The following is a 27945-nucleotide window of genomic DNA, read 5'->3' as shown; positions in this document are numbered from 1 at the left end:
TACAGCTAAATAGAACATCATTCCTCTACGGCCAAGTTGCAAACCACAGGTGGATTGAAAAGACAGGGTTCGAGACGAGAGGCAAGGGTTGGGCCAGTTCTGCTCGCTGTTTTGCTACGTTGGCTCGGCTCTGCACTGAACTGAGGCAGAGGACGCGGCCTGCTCCATGTCTATGAACTTGCCTTCGTTCTGAATGCTATTTGTTTATATTTATTATTTGCACAATTTGTTTTTTTTTCCCCCCTCTCTCTGCACATTGTGTGCTTGACGGTCTTCTTTTTAAATGGGTTCTTTTGGGTTTCTTTGCCTGTAAGGGGACAAGGTTGTATAACATATATCTACTTTGATTATGAATGTACTTTGAGCTTCGAGACGCTGCTCAAGTTGCTGAATTATTTCAGCAGATTGTTGCTTCAGCTTCCAGCATCTGCAGTCCACGGCGTCACCAAGTTGAATATTTGAAAGCCTTTAAGGACAAGTCGGGCAATCTAAGGCACCCAGAGTTGCCTCACTCCACATTCTTTGTAATATGGTTATCGTCTGACCCTCAGTTGAAAGTCCATTCTTTTTCAAAGCAACATGCTGGGGGAACTCAGCCGGTCAATAGACAATAGACAATAGGTGCAGGAGTAGGCCATTCGGCCCTTCGAGCCAGCACCGCCATTCACTGTGATCATGGCTGATCATGCACAATCAGTATCCAGTTCCCGCCTTATCCCCATAACCTTTGATTCCGTTATCTTTAAGAGCTCAATCCATCTCTTTTTTGAAAGCATCCAGAGACTTGGCCTCCACAGTCTTCTGGGGCAGAGCATTCCATATATCCACCACTCTCTGGGTGAAAAAGTTTTTCCTCAACTCCGTTCTAAATGGCCTACCCCTAATTCTTAAACTGTGGCCTCTGGTTCTGGACTCACCCATCAGTGGGAACATGCTTCCTGCCTCCAGCATGTCCAATCCCTTAATAATCTTATATGTTTCAATAAGATCCCCTCTCAGCCTTCTAAATTCCAGAGTATACAAGCCCAGTTGCTCCAATCTTTCAACATATGACAGTCCTGCCATCCCGGGAATTAACCTTGTGAACCTACGCTGCACTCCCTCAATAGCAAGAATGTCCTTCCTCAAATTTGGAGACCAAAACTGCAGACAGTACTCCAGGTGTGGTCTCACCAGGGTCCTGTACAGCTGCAGAAGGGCCTCTTTGCTTCGGTCAGGCAGCATCTATGAAGAAGAGTGAACAGTAGGCATCTCCGGCTGAGACTCATTCTTTTTGATCACTTAACTTTGCCTAAGGTGTGAGAATCTTGATATTCCTGGCATGGTAAGTGCAAAGGTTGCACAATCAAGGCATGAAATGACATTTAGCGGTGATAACTATGACCACAATATCACACAAAGAAGGACTTTGCTCCAGTGCAGAGAACTCGCCCGCGCGGACGTACAAACGATGTTTTTATAGAAAAGCTGACCGTGTGTAGTACGTCATGGGCCGAATAAATAGTCCGCGGGCCCGCTCTGGTATCCTTCCGCCGAGCGGTGACGCCATTTTCTGGAGGATTTTTTTTGAAAAGGGAAGGGAGGCTCGGGAGGAGACGGGGAGAAGCGGCTGAAGGCGAGGGACCGATCACCACTACCCCGAGGCAGTGCCCCAAACCATGGCCGATGTCGACAAGCTCAACATCGACAGCATCATTCAGAGATTGTTAGAAGGTGAGGTTGGCGGCGGTTTCGAGGCCCGGGGGTGGTGGGGGGAGGGAGCAGGGGTGCGCCTCTCCTACAGCCGGCCGCTTCCTCACCGGTTCCCCGGCGGTCGGCGCGGCCTACGTGTGTAAATGAAATAACGCCGCCGCCCTCCCTCAATCGGCAGGCCGGGTCCCAAGGCCAGCCCCGCGTTGTGACCTGGCTTCCCCCATGTTGAGCACGTCGGCCCCCGGCCCTGCTCGCATCCGCATCCTCTCCCGAGTCGGGCCGGCGTGCTGTGCTGTGCTGGGCCCGGCCTCTCATCGGAGGGAACAGAATGGGGATCTAGTTTAATGTCGTGGGGGAGGGGTGTGAGTGAGTGCGCGGGGAATGGGGGCTGTGGTGGGATCGGGGCTGGAACTGCCACCGAAATGGCGGAGCACTTAGTGATTAGGGTAAATTTCACCACTCATGAGCTGTATGTAACCCAGATCCATTATCGACCCTTACAACAATTCTCTGCTTCCTCACCATTACCCCGTTTTCGATTATCTGTAGAATTGGATTACTTTCAAGCCGGTGTTCTTTTGGTTAAAGAAAGGTGTGTGTATATATATATGGCTTATTACTTAACGCCCTAGAGCCACTGATGATGATGGCATTCTCACCTTCTATGTTTGGAAGACAACTGTTTCTCTTCCACCCTATCTCTGGAAATGTAGGGCAGGCTAACTATTACTTGCAGAGTAACCGAATAACCATCTGTTTCTTTCCGCGACCTTTATAATATGTAATTGATGTTTTATCGGTGGAAAGTCCATGCAATTACAGGATATAATGAAGATTGTGGTATAAGATTGTAATTGTTTTAGTTTGAAATTCGTGTTGTTGAGTTACCCACCGCATTAAAGGGATTAAAATTTAACTGACTTTTATTTTTGTTGCCGCCTAGTAAATCTTTTACCAGGAATAATTTCTGAGCATATCCTTCCAAAAGGAAGGATCTTCAGAGCCCTCACCCATCCTGTCCGTGGAAATGTAGGTCAGCAATCAAATGCAACCTTGTGCGTTAGATAAAGTTACCCCTTTTGTGGTTGAATTACTTGGAAAGTAACCAGATAACCATGGAGGTTTCTTTTTCAACTGGCCTGTATAAAACTTGATCAGTTTTACGTAGTTGGAAGGTCCACACTTTTATCAGAATGATATAAGATTCTGGTATAAGACGATCACTTTTTGTTTGAAGAGCCCATTCCCTAATCAGTGTTTGGATTAGAGAGTTAGACATTATCGGAATTTTGATTTCCCACTTGAATGGAAATCTTTACAATGTGTTTATTTGTGTGCATCCTTCCAATAGAATGTGACCATTAAATCTGTACATGTTATTTTTCCCACATTACAGCTGTGTTCAGTAGAGTATGCTGTTATACAAGTCTGCTATTGAAACGATGGGGAGGTCCCCCGCTGGCTATGATCAATACCCCCCTTCTGTATCTCCCTTCCAAGTTGCACTGTTATTTGTAGGATCTTTGATCAGGCCAAGGACACATCTTGTTTAACTCCATGACCTCTTAAGAATGAAGTGATTTTAAATCTCAGTGCATTGAGGGATTTTGCAATGCATTGCTGAGAGTTGGATACATTTAATCATTTTGTTCTTTCTGCACCTTGGACACAGCTACTGCAGCTCTGTTTATCTCAAGATATCTGTGGTATCTTGGCTCAAAGAAAGTTACCTGTACCTGAGGAATTACTTAGGAGTTGGGTGTTATAGGTCATTCTGAAAATGTACTAAAATGAGGTGGTATCTCTACAAACTATTAGGTGCTGTGAGGTCTGAAGTAAATAATAATGTTTACTGTGTTTAAGAAATGTGAATATTCGCCCAATGTCTCATTTAGTGGAACAGATGGATGCTGATCCTGAGGTGAAAGGAATGGCCAAGCATTTTCTTTCTTGGAGGAAGTGAGGTAAAAATTGAAGAGAATTTCAGATTGGTAGATGGGAGTGACATGACTTGCCAATCTATTTAGTGATTTTCTTAAGCAGATCGATCAACTTTGAGAAAATAAATATTGATTTGAGCAATAGGTCTGTAAATAACAGAACTGGGGATATTTCTAGACATTGCAAAGTTTCCTTATTTTTTTTTATCTTGTGTTTTTGAGTAAAATGGTTCCAGGGAACTGAATTTTGAGTTAACTTTAGTTTCAACTATCTGTTGAAATAGTAATTTTTTCATTAAGAGTAGAAACTGGCTGCTTAACCAGCATTTAAAGTTAAAATAATGAAGCCTCATCCAAACGAAAAGTGGTCACTTGTGATTCAGGGTGGCTGTTCATTGAATCTGTTTTTACGATTAGGTTTATTGAATATTCTATATTTGGAATTTAATCACCTGTTAAACAGTGAGGGGCAACCAGTTTTTCTGTGCAAATTATTAAATAGATACTTTATTGATCCCAAAGGAAATTACAGTGTCACAGTAGCTTTACAAGTGCACAGATATACAAGTATTAGAAGAAAAGTAGAAAGAATAAAAAAATAAGTTGCCTCAAACAGTCTAACAGGAGGAGGTCATCACTTCCCTGACTATAGGTTGACTCATAGAGCCGAGGGTAAGAATGACCTCATGTAGCGCTCTTTGCAGCAGCGCAGTTGTCTTGGTCTATTACTAAAGGTGCTCCTCTGTTCAGCCAAGGTGGCATGCAGAGGCTGAGAAAAACTGTTCAGAATTGGCAGGGTTTTCCACAGGATCCTTCGTTCTACCCACAGCCTCCAGAGTGTCCAGTTTGACTCCTATAACAGAGCCGGCCTTTCTGATCAGTTTGAGTCTGTTGGCATTATCTGTGTTGATGCCATTGACCCAGCACACCACCACATAGAAGATTGTATTGGTGACAACAGACTGGTTAAGACATGTGAAGGAGAGGTCTGCATACTCCAAAGGATCTCAGTCGCCACAGGAAGTAGAGGTGACTCTGTCCCTTCTTGTACACAGGCTCTGTGTCGGTGCTGCACTCAAGACTGGTATCCAGATGCACCCCAAGGTACTTGTAGGTCCCCACTGCATTGGTATGAATATTTGACGTTAAGTGTACTTGTGCAGTCTGTAATCTTTGTGGATCTGATGAACTTTAATCTAATGTCCATGAGGAAAACCTTTGCAATGTATTTTAGCTGTAGCCTGTATGTGCAGTCTTTTGTGAAAAGAGATTTGGGTAATTGTATTCTTGGGGATTTAAACATCATGGAAATTTTTCATAGACAAGTACTGAAATAAATAGCTGGCACTCTGCAGGTATTGTGGTTCAACAATAAAGTTCGATGTCACAGTTTAAGTGGGGCCAATTTTATAGTAGCACCATCCATGTTCCAAAGCTCTTTGCATCCTGTGACATGCATGCTGGGCTTCAGATGTTTATTGCATAAACTTAGTTCAGTCTTGCGTTGCATTCTGCCCTTGTATAGTGGATCAATACTTGCAAACTAATCTATTTTCTGTCAGTCATGTTGGTCTTCCCTGACCATTTTGTTGTAGTTCTAACTGTAGTTCTAAAATCGAGGCGAGAAGACTGCAACTAGAGGGGCACTGCCTACGCCACCCCGAGCTACCTGCTAGCCTAGTCATCATATGGGAGCCCAGGCATGGGAGGATGAACCTTGGACGCCCTCCCAAGACTATGGTCAACACGCTCCTGAAAACAGCGGCGCGGCTAATGTAGATGAACTGAACACACTGATGAGGGAGAAGTGTGGAGTCCGTCATCGTGCCTGAAGCCGGCCCCCTAGGCCTGAGTCGATGAAGTAGTAGTCTAACTGAAATCCAAGCTTTGGATTTGGAGGTGCCTTTTAAATCATGTTGGATGTTTTTGTTTTCCATAGAAATACTCAGGTCTTCACTTCCTCTGTTCCAAATTAGATGACTGCTGAATCGTTTGAAGCTTTGTTCGCCAAACCGTGATGTACCACATGAGGCGATGCCTAATGTAACAGATCATTTAATGTGAAATTTGGAAATTTGTCTTAAAACCTAAGAAATGCCTGCTTTGAAACCTAAATTCAAAGTTTACAAAGTCTGATTAAATGAGCAAATCCTTGATTAATTTACTAAGTCATTTCGCAGCTGGTAGTCTCAATTTCGTATTCTGTCATTCCAGTTAAGACTAGTATTTGCTGTTGTCCAGTAAAACTTCTGGGCAAACTGGCTCTGCACATCTTGTGTATACAGTATTTTGATAATGATCTCACACAGTCTGGAAAGCTATAAGCCTTGGTATACCATTTGCATTTGAGTGCTGCATCCAAGAACAAGGTAACATTCTCACTGTTAATACCCAGGTAATGAAGTGACATGTTATCTCAGGTGCTAATTGCTCGTGGAAAACTGCTTTGAGTTTGAAGGGCTTTGGTGGAAGTGGTGTGCATCTTTTCCAAATTTTAACATGGCTGCTTTATTTGGAGTATATCCCATGAAGAGTCAGTCCAACATAGCTCTGTAATTTCCATAGTTACACTAGTAGTTTGCAGATAGTGAATTGAGTTAGAGGTGTTCATTGTGTAAAGAAATTCAGTTGGATAAGGGAATCTTGGTTGGGCCCCTCTAAGAAACAAGAAAAACTTTCGCCCAACCAACACACATCAAAGTTGCTGGGGAACACAGCAGGCCAGGCAGCATCCTGACAAAGGATCTTGGCCTGAAACGTCGACTGTACCCCTTCCTAGAGATGCTGCCTGGCCTGCTGCGTTCACCAGCAACCTTGATGTGTGTTGCTTGAATTTACAGCATCTGCAGAATTCCTGTTGTTTGCATTTTAAAACTTTTGCCCACTCTGTGGGATAGAGCAAGAGAGGGATCCTTAAAATCCTCTTTTTGGAAATTGTTAATATTCTAAAGCATCACACTCACAGGTACGAGTGGAAAAAGACTAAACAATGGGAAAGAATAGACAAGGAAAGAATTAAGTTCTGTGAAAAATAGATCAAAATAGTGATTCTATTGTAATGCTCCTGGATCTTGCAAGGAGGTGGAAGTAGGCTGGGCATATTGAGGGAGCTGTTCAGCCTTTGCAACATAACAGCAATATTGTCTCCTGTTTTTTTTAATATATATATATTTATTTATATATATATATATATATATATATATATATCCCTCTCCCTGTTTACATTTCTAGATAGACCAGCTGCTAACAAAAAGCTTTCACCATCCCCTCTGTGCTGGCACTACCAACACTTGTCAATCAATGTCTTAGCTACTTTTTTCCTCCCTTACCCTCTTGCCTTTTCGCCACTTAAAACATTTCTAATACGTCCTAAAATGAAATCTAAGCTGAAATGTAGCTTTTTATCTGTCCAGCTGCTGTCTAATTTGAAGAGTATTTCCTGCATATTTTTTTGACCAACTAACAGTATGTTGTTCCTGAACAGGATAAATTTTAATAATGCCCTTGGTGCTTATAACGTTAAGTGTGTGCATCAGCAAATTGTAGTAAGTTACAGAAGTTAATGTGAGGTGCACTGTGTGAAATTAATTCAGAATTAGAATCTTTAATTATTTCTAGCCTTTGACTTAGCTGATTGCAATACTGGCATTGCTAGAATAGAAAAAAATCTTATTTCCATAATTCCTGCTAGCCATGCTTTATGTGGGTCCTTTAGAACAGTGGTGGAATGGTTTGTTGAACCTCCTGAAATTTATTCAGTGCTTATTATGGAGTATAAAGGAGAACTATTTGCAAAGATCTGTGGGATTGGTTTGCCATTTCCTGCAGTAGTAGGAGCAATTTTTAAGAGGACAAAATGATAAGGTGAACATGGATTAGGGTAAACTAAGCACTAGAATTATGTTAGAAACCAACTTTTGTAAAGTCTTGAATCTAAAATCAATTTGTTGCGAAACTTCAAGCATGTTGTCTACAAAGCAAAAGAGATGGATGAATTTTGTTTGAATGAGAGCAACAACTGTTGTACTATAAATACCTTTCCATTGAGATTTTTGGATACTGCTGAATACAAGGAACAAGTCTGTTCTGTTGCTCTTAAATCATATCTATTGAACTTTGATTATCGAAAAATACAATGGGTTGCAGATGAAGTGGGCATAATTGTCCATTTTTGTAATATTAAGTGGTAATTCATTTCTGGAAGCTTAATCTCTAAATACTTAGTGCAAATCAAAACTCTAGATATTGGAAAAGTGAAATAAAAATGCTGAGTATATTCAGTAGGTCAAGGTAGATCTCTGGAAAGGGGAAGCAGTTAATGTTCCCTCCTGCCACCTTCTTACTCTGACTTCACCTCTTTTTTTTCCAGTCCTGATGAAGGGCCTCAGCCCAAAACTTGGATTGTTTATTCATTTTCATAGATACTGCCTAGCTGGCTGAGTTCCTTCAGCATGTTGGTGAATTTGCAGCATCTGCAAATTTTCTCATGTTTGTAATGTTTTTGTTGATAGTTTTGTACCTTAACGTTTAAGTTATGTTTAGAGAGATTTGGTCCTTTAGACTACCTTGTCCATTTTCCAGTGTTTTCTTGGTACACTGAATTCATTGGTTTCTAGGATGGGCGGGTGCCAAGTTACAGGAGTGGCTGAGATGGAGGGCTAATTTTATTGTACCCTTGTAACTTATTAAATATTGCACCACGGTGTTGATTTTTTGAAGCTAGACAAAGTTAGTCCTCCAGTTTAAACACTCATGGATGTTTTCCTTTGTGCTTTTAAAAAAAACTTAACTGATAAATGTTGCATGGATCCCTGCTCTCTACTGGTGCACTGACAAATCACAGCGAAGAGGTTGTCTGTGAGTACTGTTGGGTGGGCCAGCAGTATAACTACTTGGTTTTCAGTTTTATGGTGAGTGCAGGACATTACCAGGAAGTAGCAGCAACTACCCCATATGTTACCATGTGTCCTGCAGTAAATCAGAAATATTTTTTAAAGATCTGGAATTAATGCTGGAAAATCTTAGCAGGCTAGGGAGAAACTATGGAAGCAGTTAACTTTTCAGGCTTTGACAATCTCAGTACAATGAAACCTTGCAGGTTTTTTGGAGCACTGCCATAACTTGAGATCTGTTACTGAGAACTTTCTCTTCTGTTAAAAATATTTTGGTAAGTTACAGAACTTGTATCTGTGGTTCTGTCTAAATTTTCCATGTTCAAAGTTTACTGCTGAAAGTCACTAACAGAACTAATTATATATGTATGCCTTTGAGTCTTCTAATTTCATGAAACCCTTGTAAATTCTACTCTGCTTGCTCATTGCCATATCTATTAATTTCCTCTGAGGAGTTGGTTTTTTTACATTAAGTGTTCATTTCAGTACTATTGCACTTGAATCTGTATTTCACCATATGCAATTAATCCTTTCTCCTTGACTCCCTCTGACTGTCATTCTGTTCATGCACTCTGTAACTGCTGTTGAAGCAACCACAGTGACTTGCTGAAGTGCGTTTTGGAGATGGTAAATATCTGCCTAGGGTTAGGCAGTTAATGTTTAGGATGATGAATAATGAACTGATCAAACAGGTTACCTTGTGCTCAATCTTTGTTGGAGTTGTATTCACTGAAGGAAGCTAGGAGTACTCTACCACACTGCCTTGTATAAATGGTGGACTGGCTTTATGATTGAGAATGAATTTTAAAAATTCTTGTTACCAGGTTCCCAGGCTGTGCTGTGTAGGCATGGTGTTTAAAGTTGTTGACAAAGTTAAGGTCGGTGATTATTGAGCCTTTCAGGGTTTCGATGGCTGGGGCCCACAGCTGTGGTATTACAATATTGTTTGAGTGGTTAAATTTATATTGGAGATAGTTTTTGTTTGTGAGTACACTTGTGCTATATCTAGGTAATATTCGTCTATTAAGTGACAAGTATGAATGATTGAACAAACTTTATTCTAGTGTGAAGTTAGATAATTGAAGATGGTTGAGCCTATAACCTTGAAGATGTTGTATTGTCGCGGTTCTTAGATAGTTGACTGTCAACAACCAGAGCTATCTTTAATACAAATTGTTGGAAAGTTTTCCCCTGGATTTGTTTGACCAACATCAAGACTCTTTAATGTCTCCTTATGAGCAAATGGTGTCTAGGTAAATTTTCTTACCTAAACTCTGGATTTCAGCTTTCAGTCCATGTTTGAATTAAAACAATAGTGCTTGCATCTGAGTTAGTCCTAGCTCAATCTAAACTGAACATTGATCAAGGTTGGTGCTTAATGGCACTGTTGACATCATCCATTAATTAAGAGTACACAGATAGCTTTGCAGTTAGCTGAATTGGATTTTCCTACTTTATCTGGTCTTGTATTTTTTCACATCCATTCAATATTTCTTGTGCACTCTGGCAGGTAGTGAGTGAACCTGCTTGCCCTTGTAAATCTGCCAAAGACTGGCAAAAACTTGCCTGTGTCTGTGTTGACGTTGATGTATGTCCACAATGGATCTGGTTAAGGAAAAACTTCACCACTGTGGCACAGCAAATGTGTTAAATAGGGAGAAATTAACAAGATCTCGGAGTCGAGAACTGGGCATGCTCAAGGCATAGTAAACTATCAGCTCTAGAAATGTATTTTAGCTATAATTACATAACCAGGCATATTCCACTGGCTTGAATGACAATCAGGTGCTAGACTAGTGGAATGCAATATAGTCAACATGTATGCTAAACAGTGTGTAATTGGCTTTTTAGCAATCCTGAAACCAGCAGATCAACTTGAAACATTTCAACATTTCTGCATCTGGTGGGTAATTAAACATCTAATGGGGGTTGGAGGAGGCTCCAGAATTGTGCTATTCTCAATGATTTCCAGCGTGTGAGCTCTAAAACGATTGAGTATTTGTAGTCATGTTGCATCAATCCTTGGGGCAGTACCCTAGACTGAACCATCCTCAGCTGCTTCAGAAATTTCCTGCCATAATAAATTTCCCTGTAGGTTCTCCTTCATCGTACACAATAATGTATTCTTGATCCTTCCTCACTGGGTTTCAATCTGGGAGTACCTTCACCATGCAGTACTAAAAGGCTGTGGTGTGCCGCCACCTTCATGAGGGTTGTGAAAGATGAACAAATATTGGCCTGGAAAATGTAGTGGATTCTGGTAAATTGGGACATACGGGGACCAGTACATTTTGGCCCACATAAGCAGCTGCCCCAATTTGCTGAAATTTCATAAAAATAGTTAAAAGGGTATAGTGAAGAAAAATTATCATTTAACTGAGTAACAAATTGCGTATTTGAATGAAATACAGAACAAATTAGAACACTATTGCTACTACAGAAGTACAAAACTAATTCTCAATTAGGCAGGAATTCATCCCATGTACTGACGTGTTCTTTTGACTGTAAAAATAAGTACAGATACCTGGTGTAGATAATGGACTGCCTTCATAATGCTTTGCAATTACATGCTCCATATTTTCATTTTTTTTTATTGTAATGAACAAGATGATTGTATCTTAATTCTTCATAGTTCCAAACTGGAAGTAGTGAAATCATTTCATTTTCACTCCCAGTCATATCTGGCATCTCCAAGCCTGAATGCTTGAAACTGCAGTGAGCAAAACACTTCTAAATTGTGTTGCTGCTTATTTCTAGCCAACCACCAATGTCAAAAATCACCACTCTTTGAATACACATAAGCAACTGACACTTCTGTTCACTCTAGCCACGGTGTAGTGACTAATGGCCACAAGTGTACGCCACCAATGCTAGTTGGAAACTGACAACAGTCTCCTGTCCCAAACAAGTGGCATAATGTCCAAAATAAGCGAAGGAAATCACGGCTATTTCTTCAGTTAGTTTTTCTTTTTAGGAGTTGTCCCAAACAAACAGCTGCCTCAGTTAACTTGTATTTGCTTGTTTAATTTTCCACCTCCATTGCAAACTGTGGTCTGTTCAATTTAGTGATGGTAGTGATGCACACATGGCTTCTCAAAGAAAAGGAATTTCTATAATGGTGTCATGGGGCAATGCATGGGCAATTGTTTTGGTTTACTGCGGCCTGCTTTACATTTATTCTAGCAACTATCTTTTGGGATTTGATCAACTCATTTTTGATGCTTTTGTGACTGCTGGTGATCGATATTGAGGTCTTTCCCCAATTAATGACTTTGTACCCATATTGGAAGAATTTTGGAAACAAGCACAATTGTTAGGTTTCCATGTGAGTTTCTTCTATTCGCGGGTGTTTTTTTGTTTACAGCTTTCATTTCCTGAGTGATTGTAGCATTTATACCAGGCCAAATTTTGATGTTTATTAATGTAAGAGGCATTACACACAGGGGAGCATTCCCTGACTTGGTTCCATCAGCCCAGGTTTGAATCTGAAGTCTGGTCCAGTGTGGGGATCCTCTGGGATTGCTTCTATATCCCAACTACATAGTGCTTAGTAGGTTAAATGGTATACCCCAAACTAAATTATCCCTTGTGGTAGCTGGTGAGAGAATCTAGGGCAATGGGGATGAAGATGGTATAAATTGGCCTGTGAAGGAATAAATTAGAGCACTAAATTTGGAATTGGGTTTTTCTAGAAGATATCATAGACATAGTGGGTCATTTGCTAATGTTATAAAAAAAGTGTATGAAGCTTTCATAAGTGTATACCTATAATGGATCATTATTCACTCACCTTGATTGTCATCCTTGAGTTGAATTATCCACCTTTTTCTGTGTGCAAATGGATCTTAACAAACTTGGCCTTGTATACCTGCATTTAAAATGTAGGTAATACATGTAGGTTTCAATAGGTACATTTAATGTCAGAGAAATGTATACAATATACATCCTGAAATTCTTTTTCTTTGCAAACATCCATGAAAACAGTGCCCCAAAGAATGAATAACAGTTAAAATGTAGCGACCCTCTTTTCCCCCCCCCCCCCCGCCTCCCCACAAGCAAAAAAGCATCAGCACCCTTCACCAAGCACTCAAGCATCAATAAAGACACGGACTTGCAGTGCCCCAAAATCTACTCGCTCACCCGGTCATTTGACATACCACAGGTTCTCTCTCCCTAATAAGGGAGAAAGAGGTGTCCCTGTTTCATAGCGAGAGGGGAGACCTAACAAGAAGCTCACTGATTTACGATGTTAAAAGTCTGCTGCTTCACCTTTTCTGAGCTCTGCATCCAGAGAGTCAGCACCAAAAAGGCACAGCTCTCCAGACACACAACCCTGGCAACTAACCCACTGCTCCCGATGTTCTGTGTTCTCCCACAATGCTTCAGTCAGGGGCACCGGCCTGGAATCAGCAAGTCCCCAGAGCCATGAAAATCCAAACCATGAAGGCATGCTCACCTCCCAGGCCGCGTCCTTGGGATATCAAAACGCAGTCGGTCGTGAGGCCCTGAGAGCAGGTCCCATTCCTGCAAAGAACTGAACTCAGCCTGTGACTCCAGGTCAAGGTCTTCAAAAAAACATTGAAAAGGGGAAAAAGAAAGATGTCAAAGAAATAGAGCTGTTTCCGAAGATGCAAGCAAAGGATTCGCTGTTTAACGCCCTCTTGACAGCCCCACTTCCAGTATGACAGTGCTGTCTTGAATTTTATTAAGTGAAATTTTGTCTTGGAGAATCTTACTGACAGTAAATACATGATTTTATTGTGCATAGGAAAAATGGAAAATTTCAATGTTTGTAGCTTTTTTTCTGTAAAATTAAACAAGAGTAAGTTGGTTTTAGGAAATGAAAGGTATGTCGCATCCAGAGTTTCTCCGGTTAGCAGACGATTTCCCCCTCTGACGTAGTGGGGAAACCACGTACGAGACCAGTTACAGCAGTGGTTTGCCATTGCCTTCTGCTGGGTGAGTTTCCAAAGAGATCACCAGCTCGTAACCCAGCACGGATGGAAAGCGTGCAGGGGCACTGGCTGGATTCGAACTCGGGACCTTTCATCCCGAAGTCCGGCGCTGATGCCACTATGCCACCAGCCGGGTCAACCTGGCTGAAAATGCTGGATGGTTGTGATATAGACCTGATTAAGTTATTTTACTTCAGTTCTACTGCTAATGGGTAATGGTAAATTGAACCCATAACTGCTGGGCATTTGAATTGCATATCAGCATAAGTGAATACTTTTCATGTTTTGGATTTTTGTTTTCTGTGGAGTTCAACAGGAATAATTTTCAGCAATTATCTGTCCACTGGTAGAGGACGTATAGTTGCATAGCTGTCTTTGGTGTTGCAATGTTTTCAGGAACTGCTGCTATCTTGGTATATGTAGTGGGGGCAGCAAACTGGCAGAGCCATTCAAACAAAATGTGTTTTAGAGCTTGTGTGACAAAATCACAAATGCATACCAGTAGTTAATTGACTAATTTTCTTCCACAATTTAGTGCGAGGTTCAAAACCTGGAAAGAATGTGCAGCTGCAGGAGAATGAGATCAGAGGCTTGTGTCTCAAATCACGTGAAATCTTCCTCAGTCAACCTATTCTCCTAGAACTCGAGGCTCCATTAAAAATTTGTGGTAAGAAGCTTCATGCCTTTTACTTGGGTTTAAGCATTTTTCTTAAGATGTCCAAATGTAACCTTTATAATTTATGCTCGAAAATTGGCCTTTTATCTGTGAAATCATATTTGAATGCACTTAGAAGCAAACAATTAACAATGAAATTTGTAACTTAGTACTGCTGTTATGATTATGGTATGTGCCCTGATTAGAGCCAAAGTTGCTTGTTTAGTATCATGCTTTATTACATTTTGGCTTATTTTTAGATGAGGCATTTGCATGTAACTTTAAAATAACAAGTACAATTAACCTGTCTGTTTGCACAATTGAGTTATTTGAAGATGGTGAGAAGCTTAACCTTTATTTTCATTTGGAGCATGGGTAAACTCTTAATTATCTTATCAGATCTGTTTGGGATTGAAATGTGCCTTTTGTGATTCTGTCACCTGTTACGCTGCATGTGATTTTGTTGTCTACTTAGAAATCTATAGGAATTTAACTTTCCATTTCTAGTAAACAGCCTTATCAATACATTTTCTTCAGCTATATGGGGGGGAAAAAGCATATTCAACTTCGGATATGTTGATTGTACTATATTATTGCAAGTTTTCAACAATTCAGTCCATAATGCAGATTCAGGAAATGGTGGTTTTTATGGTTTGTTCTTGATGTATGTTACACCATTATTGTGTTTGTGCTTATTAGCTCTTAATTGTATGTTGCAGTAAGACCATCTACAAAATTGCCCTCCATTTCTTCCTCTCATCCTCCCTCCAACACCACTCTTAGATAGAATGGTCTATTTGTTAACTAGGTCATCTAGTCTGCACTTCACTGTGATTTTTTTTTATTTCTCTCTAACTTTTCTTTTTTCTTTTCCCAGGTGATATTCATGGCCAATATTATGATTTGCTTCGACTGTTTGAATATGGTGGCTTCCCACCAGAGAGCAATTACCTGTTTCTTGGTGATTATGTGGACAGGGGGAAGCAGTCATTGGAAACTATCTGTCTTCTGTTGGCTTATAAAATTAAATATCCAGAAAATTTTTTCCTTCTGCGTGGAAACCATGAATGTGCCAGTATAAACAGAATTTATGGATTTTATGATGAATGTAAGCAAACTTCTCTAATCTACTTTTGCAAAAACTGAGATGAATCTGCTTAGCATTGGTTTCAATTGTAATATATTTGGAAACAATTGAAGAAATCACTTAAGTACATGGCAAAACATGACCATCTGTGGTTTGGCTACTGGTCGTATCAAATTGAATGCCAACATTTTACCATCATTACTTGGGTAAATAAATTAGACTCTACATTGGTACCGGGACATTCACCACACCATTGGATACCTTCATTCTCATGTCAAAAGTGAACATTGGAACTGGCCTAGTTGTTTTCTCAAAATAATCAAAAGCATTTCACTGACTAATTTTGATTCTAGTGCTCCTGTTTGGACAGTTCTAGAAGATGAAGCTGCTGGGTGTTTAAGTAGTGTATAGTACATGGGACAGTCATTTGATAAACAGTGACTTGAATAATACTTCAAGGCACAGTTCAAAGGTGACCCGTTTTGTATGAAGTTAATTATTTCTTAGAAATTTTTAAATTCCAAATTGGTGCTGTGCTAAGCAAGGCCATAATAAGTTAAACTAAATATTCTAATTTCTATCTTTTAAAATGCGATCCATTTGGCTGGATGCTGCCTTGACTTTTTGATTGAAGCTTTAAAATGTATTCCATATTTAAGGATAAATGTAAAACTTTCCATGATAGTTGTCATACAACTAGAATTCAGAAGGTTTTTGAATATTAGATTGTTGGGCTCATTTTATTTTAAGCAAATAATGCAGTCAAAATTTTGCTACATTACCCTTATCAACACGTGCTTTTTTCCCCCTCAGCAAACAAAAAACTACAAATGCATACAGTACAATCTGAATTGAAAAGCTTAGATTGCTAGGAATGTTTAGCAATTTGGGCTGTCACTGTGAAGAAATGTTGACTGTTCTGATGACATTGAAATTGCTTTTTCCTGAAATTCTTGAATTTGGTTTGTCCTGAGGGTAGTAATATGCCAAGTCAGAAGAGCATCCTTCAGAATTAGTGACCAGAAGTGCAGAGAAAGGGTACAATGGAGAATTAAAGTGACCAACAACAAGATCCATATCACATTTGCATAGCAAACTGAATTATTCTGTAAAATGGCCATTTAGCTTGCTTGGTTCCAGTACCCTCGAACTAATTGAAAGGGGTGCATTTGAGTTACAGGTGTGTTTGGGTCTCTGGTGGGAATGGAAGAAGAAAGTTGTAAGTTCCCCATCTCCAGCAAACTTATTTCAGATTTACAGCATTGTTTTGTTCATTCTTCCATATACCTTTCCAGTATATGGTTAACAAGACTTTGCTGTTCTTAGTCAGCATCACTGTCAATTTTTTATACAGCAATGTTGTAGGCCCTTCTGGCTCAATGAGCCATGCCAACCAGTTACACCAGTGTGATCAATTAACCCACTAACCTGTACCTCTTTGGAATCCGGAGCACCTGGAGGAAACCCACACAGTCATTGGGAGAAGGGTTAAAAACTCCTGACAGACAGTGGTGGAATTTAAACCCAGATCACTGGCTCTGTAATAATATTGCTGTGCTACTGTACCACCCAACTGGGTTTCTGTTGGTCTCTGACCTATCACGGGTGTTTGTTTTCTCTGTAGCCCTTGGAACTTTGATTTCTATCTTGGTTCTGAAAGGAATTTAAACTGAAAACTTTCTGTTTTTTTTTCTATACAGGCTGGCTGTCCTGAATATTTATAGCAGATATTTTCTTCAGCTTTCCCTGCCACGTTTAATATTTTTATTTTCAAATTACCAATATGCAAATAAGAGGCCTCAGAAATAATACTAATCCCCTATTTTGAGAGCCACGTTATCAATTAATTCTATTACTTTTCCCCTTAAGGTAAAAGGAGGTACAATATTAAATTGTGGAAGACCTTCACAGACTGTTTCAATTGCTTACCAATAGCTGCCATTGTGGATGAAAAGATATTTTGTTGCCATGGTGGTATGTATAATTTATGTACAAAGGTCACATTTCCTCTTTGACTAATCTTTTTTCTAAAGTTTGTAAATGCTTGATATTTGGGGCATACCACATCTGAAATGCTGAAATAGAACTATATTTTTAAATTGTGCATTTATGGAATATTAGTATTAAATGATGGATAAAATGTGAGTACTGATCAACTTTATTTGTGGTTTTAATCAGGTTTGTCACCTGATCTTCAGTCCATGGAACAAATCAGACGAATCATGCGACCCACTGACGTGCCTGACCAAGGACTTCTTTGTGATCTTTTGTGGTCTGATCCAGACAAAGATGTATTGGGATGGGGTGAAAATGATCGAGGTGTCTCATTTACATTTGGGGCAGAAGTAGTTGCAAAGTTCCTTCATAAACATGATCTGGATCTGATATGTAGAGCCCACCAGGTATGGTATGGAGGGTTCATTTTGACAGCCTGAATTTACAGCTGTTGTTGAAATATAAAGAACATAAAATTAAATATTTTAAATCTCATGTAATGTAATTCAGTCATACTAATAAACTCACGTCAAAAGTAAAATTCTGTTTTTCTTAGAAAGGGAAGCTATAAATATGAGACATTAGGTCAATCCTTTCGTCCTGTAAAGGATAACATGGATTGTGGATGCAGTTGAATTGCGCAGAAAATTCGCGTCTCCTCGGTGATCTTGTCATTGTGATCTGAAGAGTAGGATTGCTGAACTACATGAGGCAGCTGCTCTAGCTTTTCGTAAACTCAAATTCAGTCTACGTCAGTTTTCATATTGTCTGCTTGCTTTTGTTATATACTACCAGACTTTCATCTTATTTCCCAATATTCACTGTTTCTGTGGCTACAGTGCTGTAATGTGAAGACATCACTTCCTTTTGAATTTGAATCTCTTGCTCAAGTTTAATGTTTTAACTTGCCCAAGGTTGGATTTGTAGTCAGGCCAAAAGTCATTATTTCACAATGAACATTGGTGGTTTAGCATAATGAGGAAATCTAGTCGTAAAGTCTATTGAACAGGGATTACTTTTAATTGGAGTAAATTTTCCATACAGTTTGCTCCAGATACTCCATGATTTGAACAAATGCCCTTCATCAATAGAGAAGGCTGAATGCAAATGTCGATGATTAGTTTTATAACACAATGTTATCATGCTGAATATAACCAGGAGACTTGGAATTAGGAATAGGTGTCCCATATTCCACTTGAGTTTAACATTGTTTCATTTGGAATATAGTCATTTAAAATTACTATGTAGATGTGTAATATCAAGGTTTGTAGGGAAAGATAATTGTTGTCCTGTACACAGGCGTATAGCAGTTAGTGTAATATTAGTATAGGACCAGCAAACTGTTCAATTCTGCAGCTTTGTGTGCGAGTTTGTACATGTGGGATTCCTTTGGGTGCTATGGTATCCTCTCACATTCCAAAGACAATAAAGTTAGTAAGTTGTGGCACGTTAGGTTGGCGCTGAAGGTACATGGAATGCCACCAGCACTGGTCATTGATGTAAACAACTGTTTCAATGTACATGTGACAAATCGAGTTAATCTTGCCTTACCAAATTTTGTCATCCAGTAGCTGACAAGCTATTGATTCAAGTTGAGGCGATGGCTCTTGTTTCTCCATTATATGCCGTCAACTCTTAACTTTATTCAAATTAAAGGGTGTTATGGAAAAAGTCAAGACTTTTAATGCGGTTTAACAGATCCAGTGATTTGGAATGTGTATTAGTAAGCAATAGTCTTTAACATGAAGTACATAGTTAATATGTGAAGATTCATGTTCATTTTGTTTACTTTGCTGAAACAGGTTGTAGAAGATGGGTATGAGTTCTTTGCGAAGAGACAATTGGTGACTTTATTCTCTGCACCCAATTATTGTGGGGAGTTTGATAATGCAGGTGCTATGATGAGTGTAGATGAAACCTTGATGTGCTCTTTTCAGGTAAGACTGTCTTCAAATCTAATCTCAACTTTTCTGTACTGAATAAAATGTAAGGGTGTGGATGCTAGAACATTTAGTTGAGTATCTGGTCTGCTAATCAGATTGAATTTGAAATATGTAACCTAATTTTAAACCTGGCTTTTGGTACTGTGGTATTGCTCAAACTTAATAGTTAGATTGTACAGGCTTGTAAGATTGGTATGTGCAAATACTGCTTTTGCAGACACTGTCCACTTAAGTACATAAGATTTTGGAGCTGAGCACTTTATTTAGGCAACTCTTAAAGAACAAAAGCGAATGGAGAAAATAACCAGTGTTTCCTTTGTTTATTTGGGGCTGTGCCACTTAATAGGGACAGCAGTCTGCTGCTGAACAGTTTCTAATTAGCATCAGTCACATGCACGTGTGGCTGGTAAACACCACACTGTGCTAATTTGCCAGCAGTCTTTAAATAGTGTCGGTTCATTTGGGCCAACTGATGCCGAATTAAAAAGCAGTGATATTTGACACTGCTTCATGCAGGAAGGCAATGAAAAGTCAGTCCATTACCTGCATTAGGTGTCTGTGCTAGAATTCCTCTGTTGATAACTATTAGGAACTAATAGACAGTAATATTAATAGTATTCTAATTTATTCACTTCATTTAAATACATAATTTCTGACTCAGTTAAATGTAGTTTGTCCTTTTAAACTATATCCATGAACTAATATGGCGGGAGGTGGGAGCTAGTATGATAGAGCTGAGGATGAGCCAGCAGGTTTACAAGTGTATGTAATGTGAATGTAAGGATGGACAAGCCAACAATTGGATGCAACTGCAGACAGGGCAAGGAGTTCAATTGTATCACGGAGTGGCAGAATTTATAAGGGTGCAGGATCGAGCATGCTGTATTTTAATACACGTGGCAGGGCTAAGCAACCATGGCTGACAAGGGAAGTTAAGGACTGCATAAAAGCCATGGAAAAAGCATATAAGGAGCAAATGTGAGTGGGAAGTTGAATGATTGGGAAGCTTATAAAATCTAACAAAATGCAACTAAAAAAGAGCTGTGAGAAGGAAAAATGAAATATGAGGGCAAGTGGGCTGATAATATAAAGCAGGATACTAAAAGTTTCTTCAGTTGTATAAAGAATAAAAAGGGGGTGAGAGTTGATATTGGACCACTGGAAGGTGATGCTGAGGAGGTAGTAATGGGGGACAAAGAAATGGCAAATGAACTTGATATGTACTTCGCATCAGTTTTCACTGTGGAAGACACTAGCAGTGTGCCAGAGGTCTGTGAGTGTCAGGGAGTAGGAGTGAGTGCTGTTGCTATTACAAAGGAAAAAGTGCAAGGTGAACTCAAAGGTCTAATGATGGATGAGTCACCTGGGCCAGATAGATTACATCCTAGAATCCTGAGAGAGGTTGCTGAAGAGATAACAGATGCATTGATCATGATTTTTCAAGAATCACTTAATTCTGACTTGGCCCCTGAGGAGTGGAAATCGCAAATGTCACTCCACTTTTTAGGATGGGAGGAAGACGAGGAAACTATAGGCCAGTTAGCCTAACCTCAGTAGTTGGGAAAGTGTTGGAGTCTATTATTAAGAATGAGGTTTCAAGGTACTTGGAGACTAATGATAAAATAGGCCAAAGTCAGCATGGTTTCTATAAAGGGAAATCTTGCCTGATAAATTTGTTAGTTCGAGGAAGCAACAGGGTGGAAAAGGAAAGGCAGTGGGTGTCATTTACTAGAATTTTCAGAAGGTATTTGATAAGGTGCCACGCATGTGGCTGCTTAACAAGATAAAATCTTATGAAAAGATACTGGCATGGGTAGAGGAATGGCTGACAGCCAGGAGGCTGCGAGTTGGAATAAAGGGGGCCTTTTTTAGTTGGCTGCCAGTGACTAGTGGTATTCCTCTGGAATTGCTACTTTTCACAGTGTTTGCCAGTGATTTGGATAATGGAATTGATGGCTTTGTGGCAAAGTTTGCGGATGATATGAAGATGGGTAGAGAGGTAGGTAGTGCTGAGGTAGCGATGTGCCTGCAGCAGGACTTGGACAAATTGGAAGAATGAGCAAAAAAGTGGCAGAATAGTGTTGGGAACTGTATGATAATGCATTTTGTAAAAGGAGCAGTAGTGCAGACAATTATCTAAATGTGCAGAAAATCAAACATCATAGGTGCAAAGGGACTTGGGAGATCTCATGCGAGAATTCACAGGTTGCCTGGTAAAGAAGGTATGTTGACACTTATATCAAGTGGAATAGATTATGAAAACAAGGAGATGATGCTGAAGCTTTGTAAGACACTAGTCAGGCTGCACTTGGAGTATTGTCAGCAGTTTTGGTCCCCATGCCTCAGAAAGAATGTGTTGTTGGGGAGAGGCCAGAGGAGGTTTCCGAGGATGGTTCCAGGAATGAAGGGGTTAACATGTGAGGAGTGTTTGGCAGCTTTGGACCCGTACTCACTGTAATTTAGACTGCGTGGGGATCTCATTGGAACCTACTGAATGTTTGTAAGGACTAGATAAAGGTGGATGTGGAAAGGATGTTTCCTCTGGAAGGGTGTCCAGAACTAGAGAACATAGCCTCAAAATTGAGGGGTGACCTTTTAGAACAGAAGTAAGGAGGAATTTTTTAAAGCTGAAGTGGTGAATCTGTGGATTGCTCTGCCAGAGGCTGTAGTGGAGGACAAGTCCATCAGTATATTTAAAGCGGAAGTTGATAGATTCCTGATTGGTCGGGGCATCAATGGATATGGTGAGAGGGCAGGTGTATGGGGTTGAGTGGGATCTGGGACCAGCCATGATATAAATGGCAGAGCAGACTTGGGCTGAATGGTCTGATACTGCTCCTGTGTTTGAACTCCAGCTAATTGGGGCAGCCGCTTATTGAGCCAAAATATACTAGTCCTGGTGTGTCCAAATTAGCCAGAACTCTCAGTGGCGTGTTAATATCCAATAATCTATTGTTAAAGATCCTGAACTAAATGTTACATTAAATGTGAAGTTTGTAATGTGGGATAGTAATGCTATTTTTAATTTATTCATGTTCTTACAAAAAAGTTTAATTTGTGCTGGTTAAAATTGAGTGTATTTCCTATTTCATTGCATTAATTTACTATTGTATATTGAAAGATTGAAGGAAATCTTTAAACCCTATGTTTTTTAGATTTTGAAACCAGCAGAGAAAAAGAAACCCAATACAAGCCGGCCTGTAACGCCACCAAGGAGCATGATCACAAAACAAGCCAAGAAATAAAACCAGGAATTCTGGTGTTGCCTATTCGGACATGTATTATACCGGATTGTCTCCATTTTTAACTTTTTTTTGTGTAAAGTGTACCTGTCAGCTTGCTTGGGTTAGATTACTACTTGTTGACTTGTGGTTTATCTGCTGTGATATGCTGAGTCATATTTGCTGCTGCAGAGCAACAAACATGAGTCAGCCACCTGAGATGGAAGATTATTAAAAATACAGTAGCTCTCTAACCTGCACTGGTGCTCCTACTCGTTAGCATAGCCTGCTAACAATAGTGTGCACTTGATTATTCCACAGTAGGCTTCAACGTGGGGAGGGTGGGGATAATTGAGGGTTAGTAGTTGAGAGAAATTTGACTTTTTTGGTACAGTTCAGAAAGTATTGTAAATGCAATGTGAAGAACGTTGAGTTTTCCCTTTTTTAAAGGCCCAAAGAGGTGCTTGAGCCTGGTAATTTACTTTTTTTGGAAAACAAAATTCGCTAAATGTAGGAAGTGGCATACTGTTTATAAAACCAAGTTATAGTTCAAAAATTTTTGTACTTAATGTTTTTTATTTAGAGGAATGCATCTGCTTTTTTCAAGTCTTCATGCCTGTCATATAAACAACTGTCTTGTTGTATAAATGTCACGATTAGAAGGATCTGCCTCTCCACTCTGCCAGCACCACTGAAAATGACGTAAATTTGATTAAGCACACTTCCTGTACTATATTTTCGATGATGAAATAAAAGCCATTATTTTACATTTGGCATTTTGATTTGTCAAATACTAGCTTCCTTGTGTTTATAATGGCTAACACGGATTAGTTAACTTCTGGCAAAGATGGTGGAGAACAGATTAAGGTATGTCTAGCATAGAATATTAATGAACTTTTATTTGTCATTCACTCATTCCTAGAATGGGATTGGGAGATTTCCCTATTCCTCCATGCCATTATCATCCCTGGCCTTGAAGCCAAGCAAGCAATTTGAGGATCTGTGTCATTAGACAATTGGCCACTAGGCGAAAAATAAATTGGAATGCTCAATGTTTAAACTTCCCTTTAGACGTTTCTCACCATGTATTTGTAGCTGAGAGCATAAGGTTCTAAGCTCTTTCAGGTCACTTGTATGCAATGGACATTTTTCCCCTTCATTGCGTTCAAATTTCTTAAAGGTGAATAGATACGATACTCGTTTCCCTTTATTTAGTCATCCCCTCTCCTCCCATACCCCAAGATTTTTGCCTTTTCTCACTTGGTACAAAACCTTGTCCATACACTTTTTGTCAACATTACTGCATTCAAGAGGAGATACTGATTTGGCTTTCTGTATCTCCACTACCATGCTGGGGAAGTTCAAAATTGGGCAATCCACTTCAGCCTTGTGGCTGGTTTAAATGTGGCAGTGGCAGATCCCTGGGCATCTATTTGAATGCCTGTACTGTCAACTATGTAAGTTAATTTCAAGATCAAAATTGGGAAGAAAAATAAATCCTTTTTACAAACCTAGACTCCTGTGATGTTTGTGTGTGGATGCTTCATAATTCTTCTGGAATGATTCTGAACTAGGTGCAAGAGAAGAGTCATATAGGAAACTTGGCTTTTAGCTTGGTTTACTTAACTTGTTCTTGATCTCTAATGGCCTCTACTCTTACTCTTCATTGCCACCAGGCCATCTATTATTACTGGGAAGGTTTAGTATCCTTTAAAGTTCCAAATAAAACATATAGAATTCCATCCACTAATATTTTCCACGAATGATTCTGCAGTATTACCCTTAAGGAAATAAGGTATAATCTTTCTTTTATACTTGTAGAAACTCTTGCTGGCTACTTATTAATTCTGCCTTTTGGTCTCTACGAAGTTACCTATTCTGAGTTCCCTATTCCAGTTTTGCCAACTCTTGTCATAATGCCATTGTAATTGCTTTTATTTAATTTGATTTGGACCCAACTTGAAAGTTTACAATGCTATGGGGAAAAAACTTTGCGTTGATTTACTTGTGCTTATTTATATGTTTATATTTTATTCAAGATTGCTATTTTTCTGTTCCATTTCATCCAAACATCTCCTAAATCACCATCTTGCATTTGTTATCCATAAAAGTTGCTACATTTTAGTGACCACCCATTTGATCCTTCCCGATATTTTGCGGTAAAACCTATTGGTGTTATTCCTTATAATCAAGCTTCTCTGGGCTCTTCAGTGATCACCCCGTTTAATTTTCACCCTGCCTTTAGATTGCATTCTTATTTTGGAATTACAGAGTTGGACACTTAACTGTAATTTCTGCGCCTTGGGCAAATCAGATAAGATGCTACATGAAGGGCAGATTTTCTAGTCTTTCTGAGCTCTTTTGGTGTCAGTCATCATTTAAATCTTTTTTCCTGTGTGCGTATACCATCATGTTGCTGCAGGAATCAGTTTAGCTATGGTTACAGTTGTCTGGGCAGATGAATAAATGTTTTCAGTACTAAGCAACAGGAAAAAAAACTTGCCAAGTGAAAACAGATCTCTACAGAGTGATCTAAATTAATTACAAATATGAAACACAAAATATTTGCGTTAAGTATTCACCCCCTTCAAGACAGTATTAGTAGAGGCACCTTTGGCAGCAATTACAGCCCCCAGTCTATGGATAGGTCTCTATCAGCTTTGCACATCTGGACACTGCAATTTTTCCCCATTCTACTTTACAAAACTGCTCAAGCTCTTGTCAGATTGCAAGTAAACAGCCCTTTTCAAGTCCACCCACAATTTCTCAATTGGATTGAGATCTGGACTCTGACTTGGTCACTCTAGGGCATTAACTTCATTATTTTTAAGCCATTCCTGTGTAGCTTTGGCTTTATGCTTGGGGTTATTGTATTGCTGGAAAACAAATCTTATCCCAAGTCACAGTTCTCTTGCAGACTGCCTCAGGATTTCCCTGTATTTTGCTGCAGTGAAGTATCCCCGTCACCATGCTTCACAGTAGGGATGGTGTGTTTTTGATGTGCAATGTCTGGCTTGTGCCAAACAGTGTTTAGTCTGGCCAGTTTCGGTTTCATCAAACCATAGAACCTTTTTCCAACAGACTTCAGAGTTTCCCACATGCTTTCTGGCAATTTCAGTCCTACATTTTGGTAGGACTAATCAAAATAGGACATACATGGTAAATGGTAGGGCATTGAAGAATGCAGTAGAACAGAGAGATGTAGGAATAATGGTGCAGAGTTCTCTGAAGGTAGAATCTCATGTGGATGGGGTGGCGAAGAAAGCTTTTGGTATGCTGGGCTTTATAAATCAGAGCATGGAGTATAAGAATTGGGATGTAATGTTGAAATTGCACAAGGCATTGGTAAGGCCAAATTTGGAGTATTGTGTACAGTTCTGGTCACTGAATTATAGGAAAGATGTCAACAAAATTGAGAGAGTACAGAGAAGATTTACTAGAATGTTACCTGGGTTTCATTTCCTAAGTTACAGAGAAAGGTTGAACAAGTTGAGTCTTTATTCTTTGGAGCGTAGAAGGTTGAGGGGGGACTTGATAGAGGTATTTAATATTGAGGGGGATAAATAGTTGACGTGGATAGGCTATTTCCATTGAGAGCAGGGGAGGTTCAAACAAGAGGACATGAGTTGAGAGTTAAAGGGCAAAAGTTTAGGGGTAACGGGGAATTTCTTTACTCAGAGTGGTAGCTGTGTAGAAGGAGCTTCCAGCGGAAGTGGTTGAGGCAGGTTCTATGTTGTCGTTTGAAGTTAAATTGGATAGGTATATGGACAGGAAAGGAATGGAGGGTTATGGGCTGAGTGCAGGTCAGTGGGACTAGGTGAGAGTAAGAGTTCGGGACAGATTAGAAGGGCCGAGATGGCCTGTTTCCGTGCTGTAATTGTTATATGGTTAAACTAAAGCTGAGATTTTCTTTTCCAAAAGTGGCTTTCTCTTTGCCACTCTCCTTTCAAGCTGCGACTGGTGAAGCACCTGGGCATCGGTTGCTGTATGCACCATCTCTCGTATCTCTGGCACTGAAGCTTGTAACTCCTTCAGAGTTGTCATAGGTCTCTTGGTGGCCCCATCACTGGTCCCTTTCTTGCACAGTCACTCAGTTTTTGAGGACAGCCTGCTCTAGATGGATTTACAGCTGTGCCATATTTCCATTTCTTGATGATTAACTTAACTGCACTCCAAGGGATATTTGGTGACTTGGGATTTTTCTTTTATCTATCTCCTGACTTGTGCTTTTCAATAACCTTTTCATAAAGTTGCTTGGAGTGTTCTTTTGTCTTCCTAGTGTAGTTTTTGCCAGGACACTGACTCTCAAGCAGTTGGATCTTCTAGATACAGGTGTTTTTTTTTTACTACAATCAATTGAAACACCTTGACTGCACACTGTGGTCTCCATTTAGTTAATTATGTGACTTCTAAAACCAATTGGCTGCACCAATGATCATTTGGAATGTCGTATCAAAGGGGGTGAATGCTTAAGCAATTATTTTGTTTTATATTTGTAACTATGTAGAGATCTGATTTCACCTTGGCACGAAAATGTCTTTTCTTGTTGATCAATGTCATAAAACCAAATTAAATTTACTGATTCAATGTTGGAAATTTTTATTTTGTTTTACAAGGGGAGGGGTGGACACTTTTTATAGGCACTGTACAAGGTATTCCCTTTATCCTTTCCATCTATTCCTTTATGACTTTTATTCGTGTTTCTGAAGCATCATTGACCTTTTTCTCTCCAGAAATACTGCCTGACTTGCTGAATATTTGGGAGTTAAATACTTTCATCAGCAAGATTATTTTTGCCCCCTACATTGCATTCATTTGGGATCATCATGCTTCCTGGCTAAGTTACTCAATACCTGAACTTGTAATACTCAAGTTCAACCGATGCTCCTAGATTGGGGAGTAGCAAGGGGATGTTGCCTGAAGCCCTGTCTTTTACTAGTATTTGAAACTTCAAATCTGAGCATTGATGTACTGGTCAATTTTCTTAGAGCAATGTCTCAAACGTTTTATCTCATGACATTCAGATTGTATGAATTGCCTATTTATTGCAATATACAGGCATATTTCAAAAATATCACATTTGTTTCAAAGCTTTGGAAACCCTGAAGTAGAAGATTATGCCTCTCTGATCTCTGTAATTCCTTTTGAGTACTTTATTGCACCAGATACCAGTCCTTCACATAAGGATTATCTGAAACTCTTCCAAAACTTGCTTCCAGACTTCAAACACCTAACAGTTTAAACCACTCTTGCTCATAATTTTCCCTTGTCTGTTTTCTCCAGTTTGCTGAGCTCATGCTAACTATATTTCAAAAATAATGTACTGAAATTTCAGCTTCAACTACAGCCTCCACCAACTCTTAGCCTACCTGATTTTCTCAGTGCCACAGAATATCTGCGCTGTACAGGATTGGTGGATGAGCTGTTTTATGAAGACAGCAATTATACACCATGGAAACTATGAAGACTAAATTATTGCTTAAACAGTAGGTGTACTTTGAGTTACAAAGGAGAATCCTCTTTGGTGTGCATTGGCACGTTGGAAGCAATGGAGAATCCTCAAGT

The 27945-nt window shown here is 39.6% G+C and overlaps 1 protein-coding gene across 1 annotated transcript; it reads left to right on the top strand.

Moving 5' to 3' along the window:
* The first annotated feature begins 1515 nt into the window (after positions 1 to 1515).
* ppp1cc (protein phosphatase 1, catalytic subunit, gamma isozyme) lies at positions 1516 to 23890 on the top strand. Its single transcript, XM_072247967.1, has 7 exons — positions 1516 to 1713; positions 14015 to 14146; positions 15012 to 15242; positions 17091 to 17195; positions 17400 to 17623; positions 19019 to 19153; positions 22315 to 23890. The coding sequence occupies exons 1-7, from the start codon at positions 1659 to 1661 to the stop codon at positions 22402 to 22404; spliced, it is 972 nt and encodes a 323-aa protein (XP_072104068.1). The 5' UTR covers positions 1516 to 1658; the 3' UTR covers positions 22405 to 23890.
* Positions 23891 to 27945: the final 4055 nt, after the last annotated feature.

Source organism: Mobula birostris, chromosome 31 (assembly GCF_030028105.1).
Source record: "Mobula birostris isolate sMobBir1 chromosome 31, sMobBir1.hap1, whole genome shotgun sequence".
NCBI lineage: Eukaryota > Metazoa > Chordata > Chondrichthyes > Myliobatiformes > Myliobatidae > Mobula > Mobula birostris.
Note: the sequence above shows the minus strand (reverse complement) of the source record. Positions and strands in the feature narration are given on the sequence as shown.

Coding starts and splice junctions, on each gene's coding strand:
- ppp1cc (XM_072247967.1), top strand. CDS start 1,659: ATGGCCGATGTCGACAAGCTCAACATCGACAGCATCATTCAGAGATTG. Junction 1,714..14,014: donor CATTCAGAGATTGTTAGAAG/GTGAGGTTGGCG, acceptor TCCACAATTTAG/TGCGAGGTTCAAAACCTGGA. Junction 17,624..19,018: donor TGATATGTAGAGCCCACCAG/GTATGGTATGGA, acceptor TTGCTGAAACAG/GTTGTAGAAGATGGGTATGA.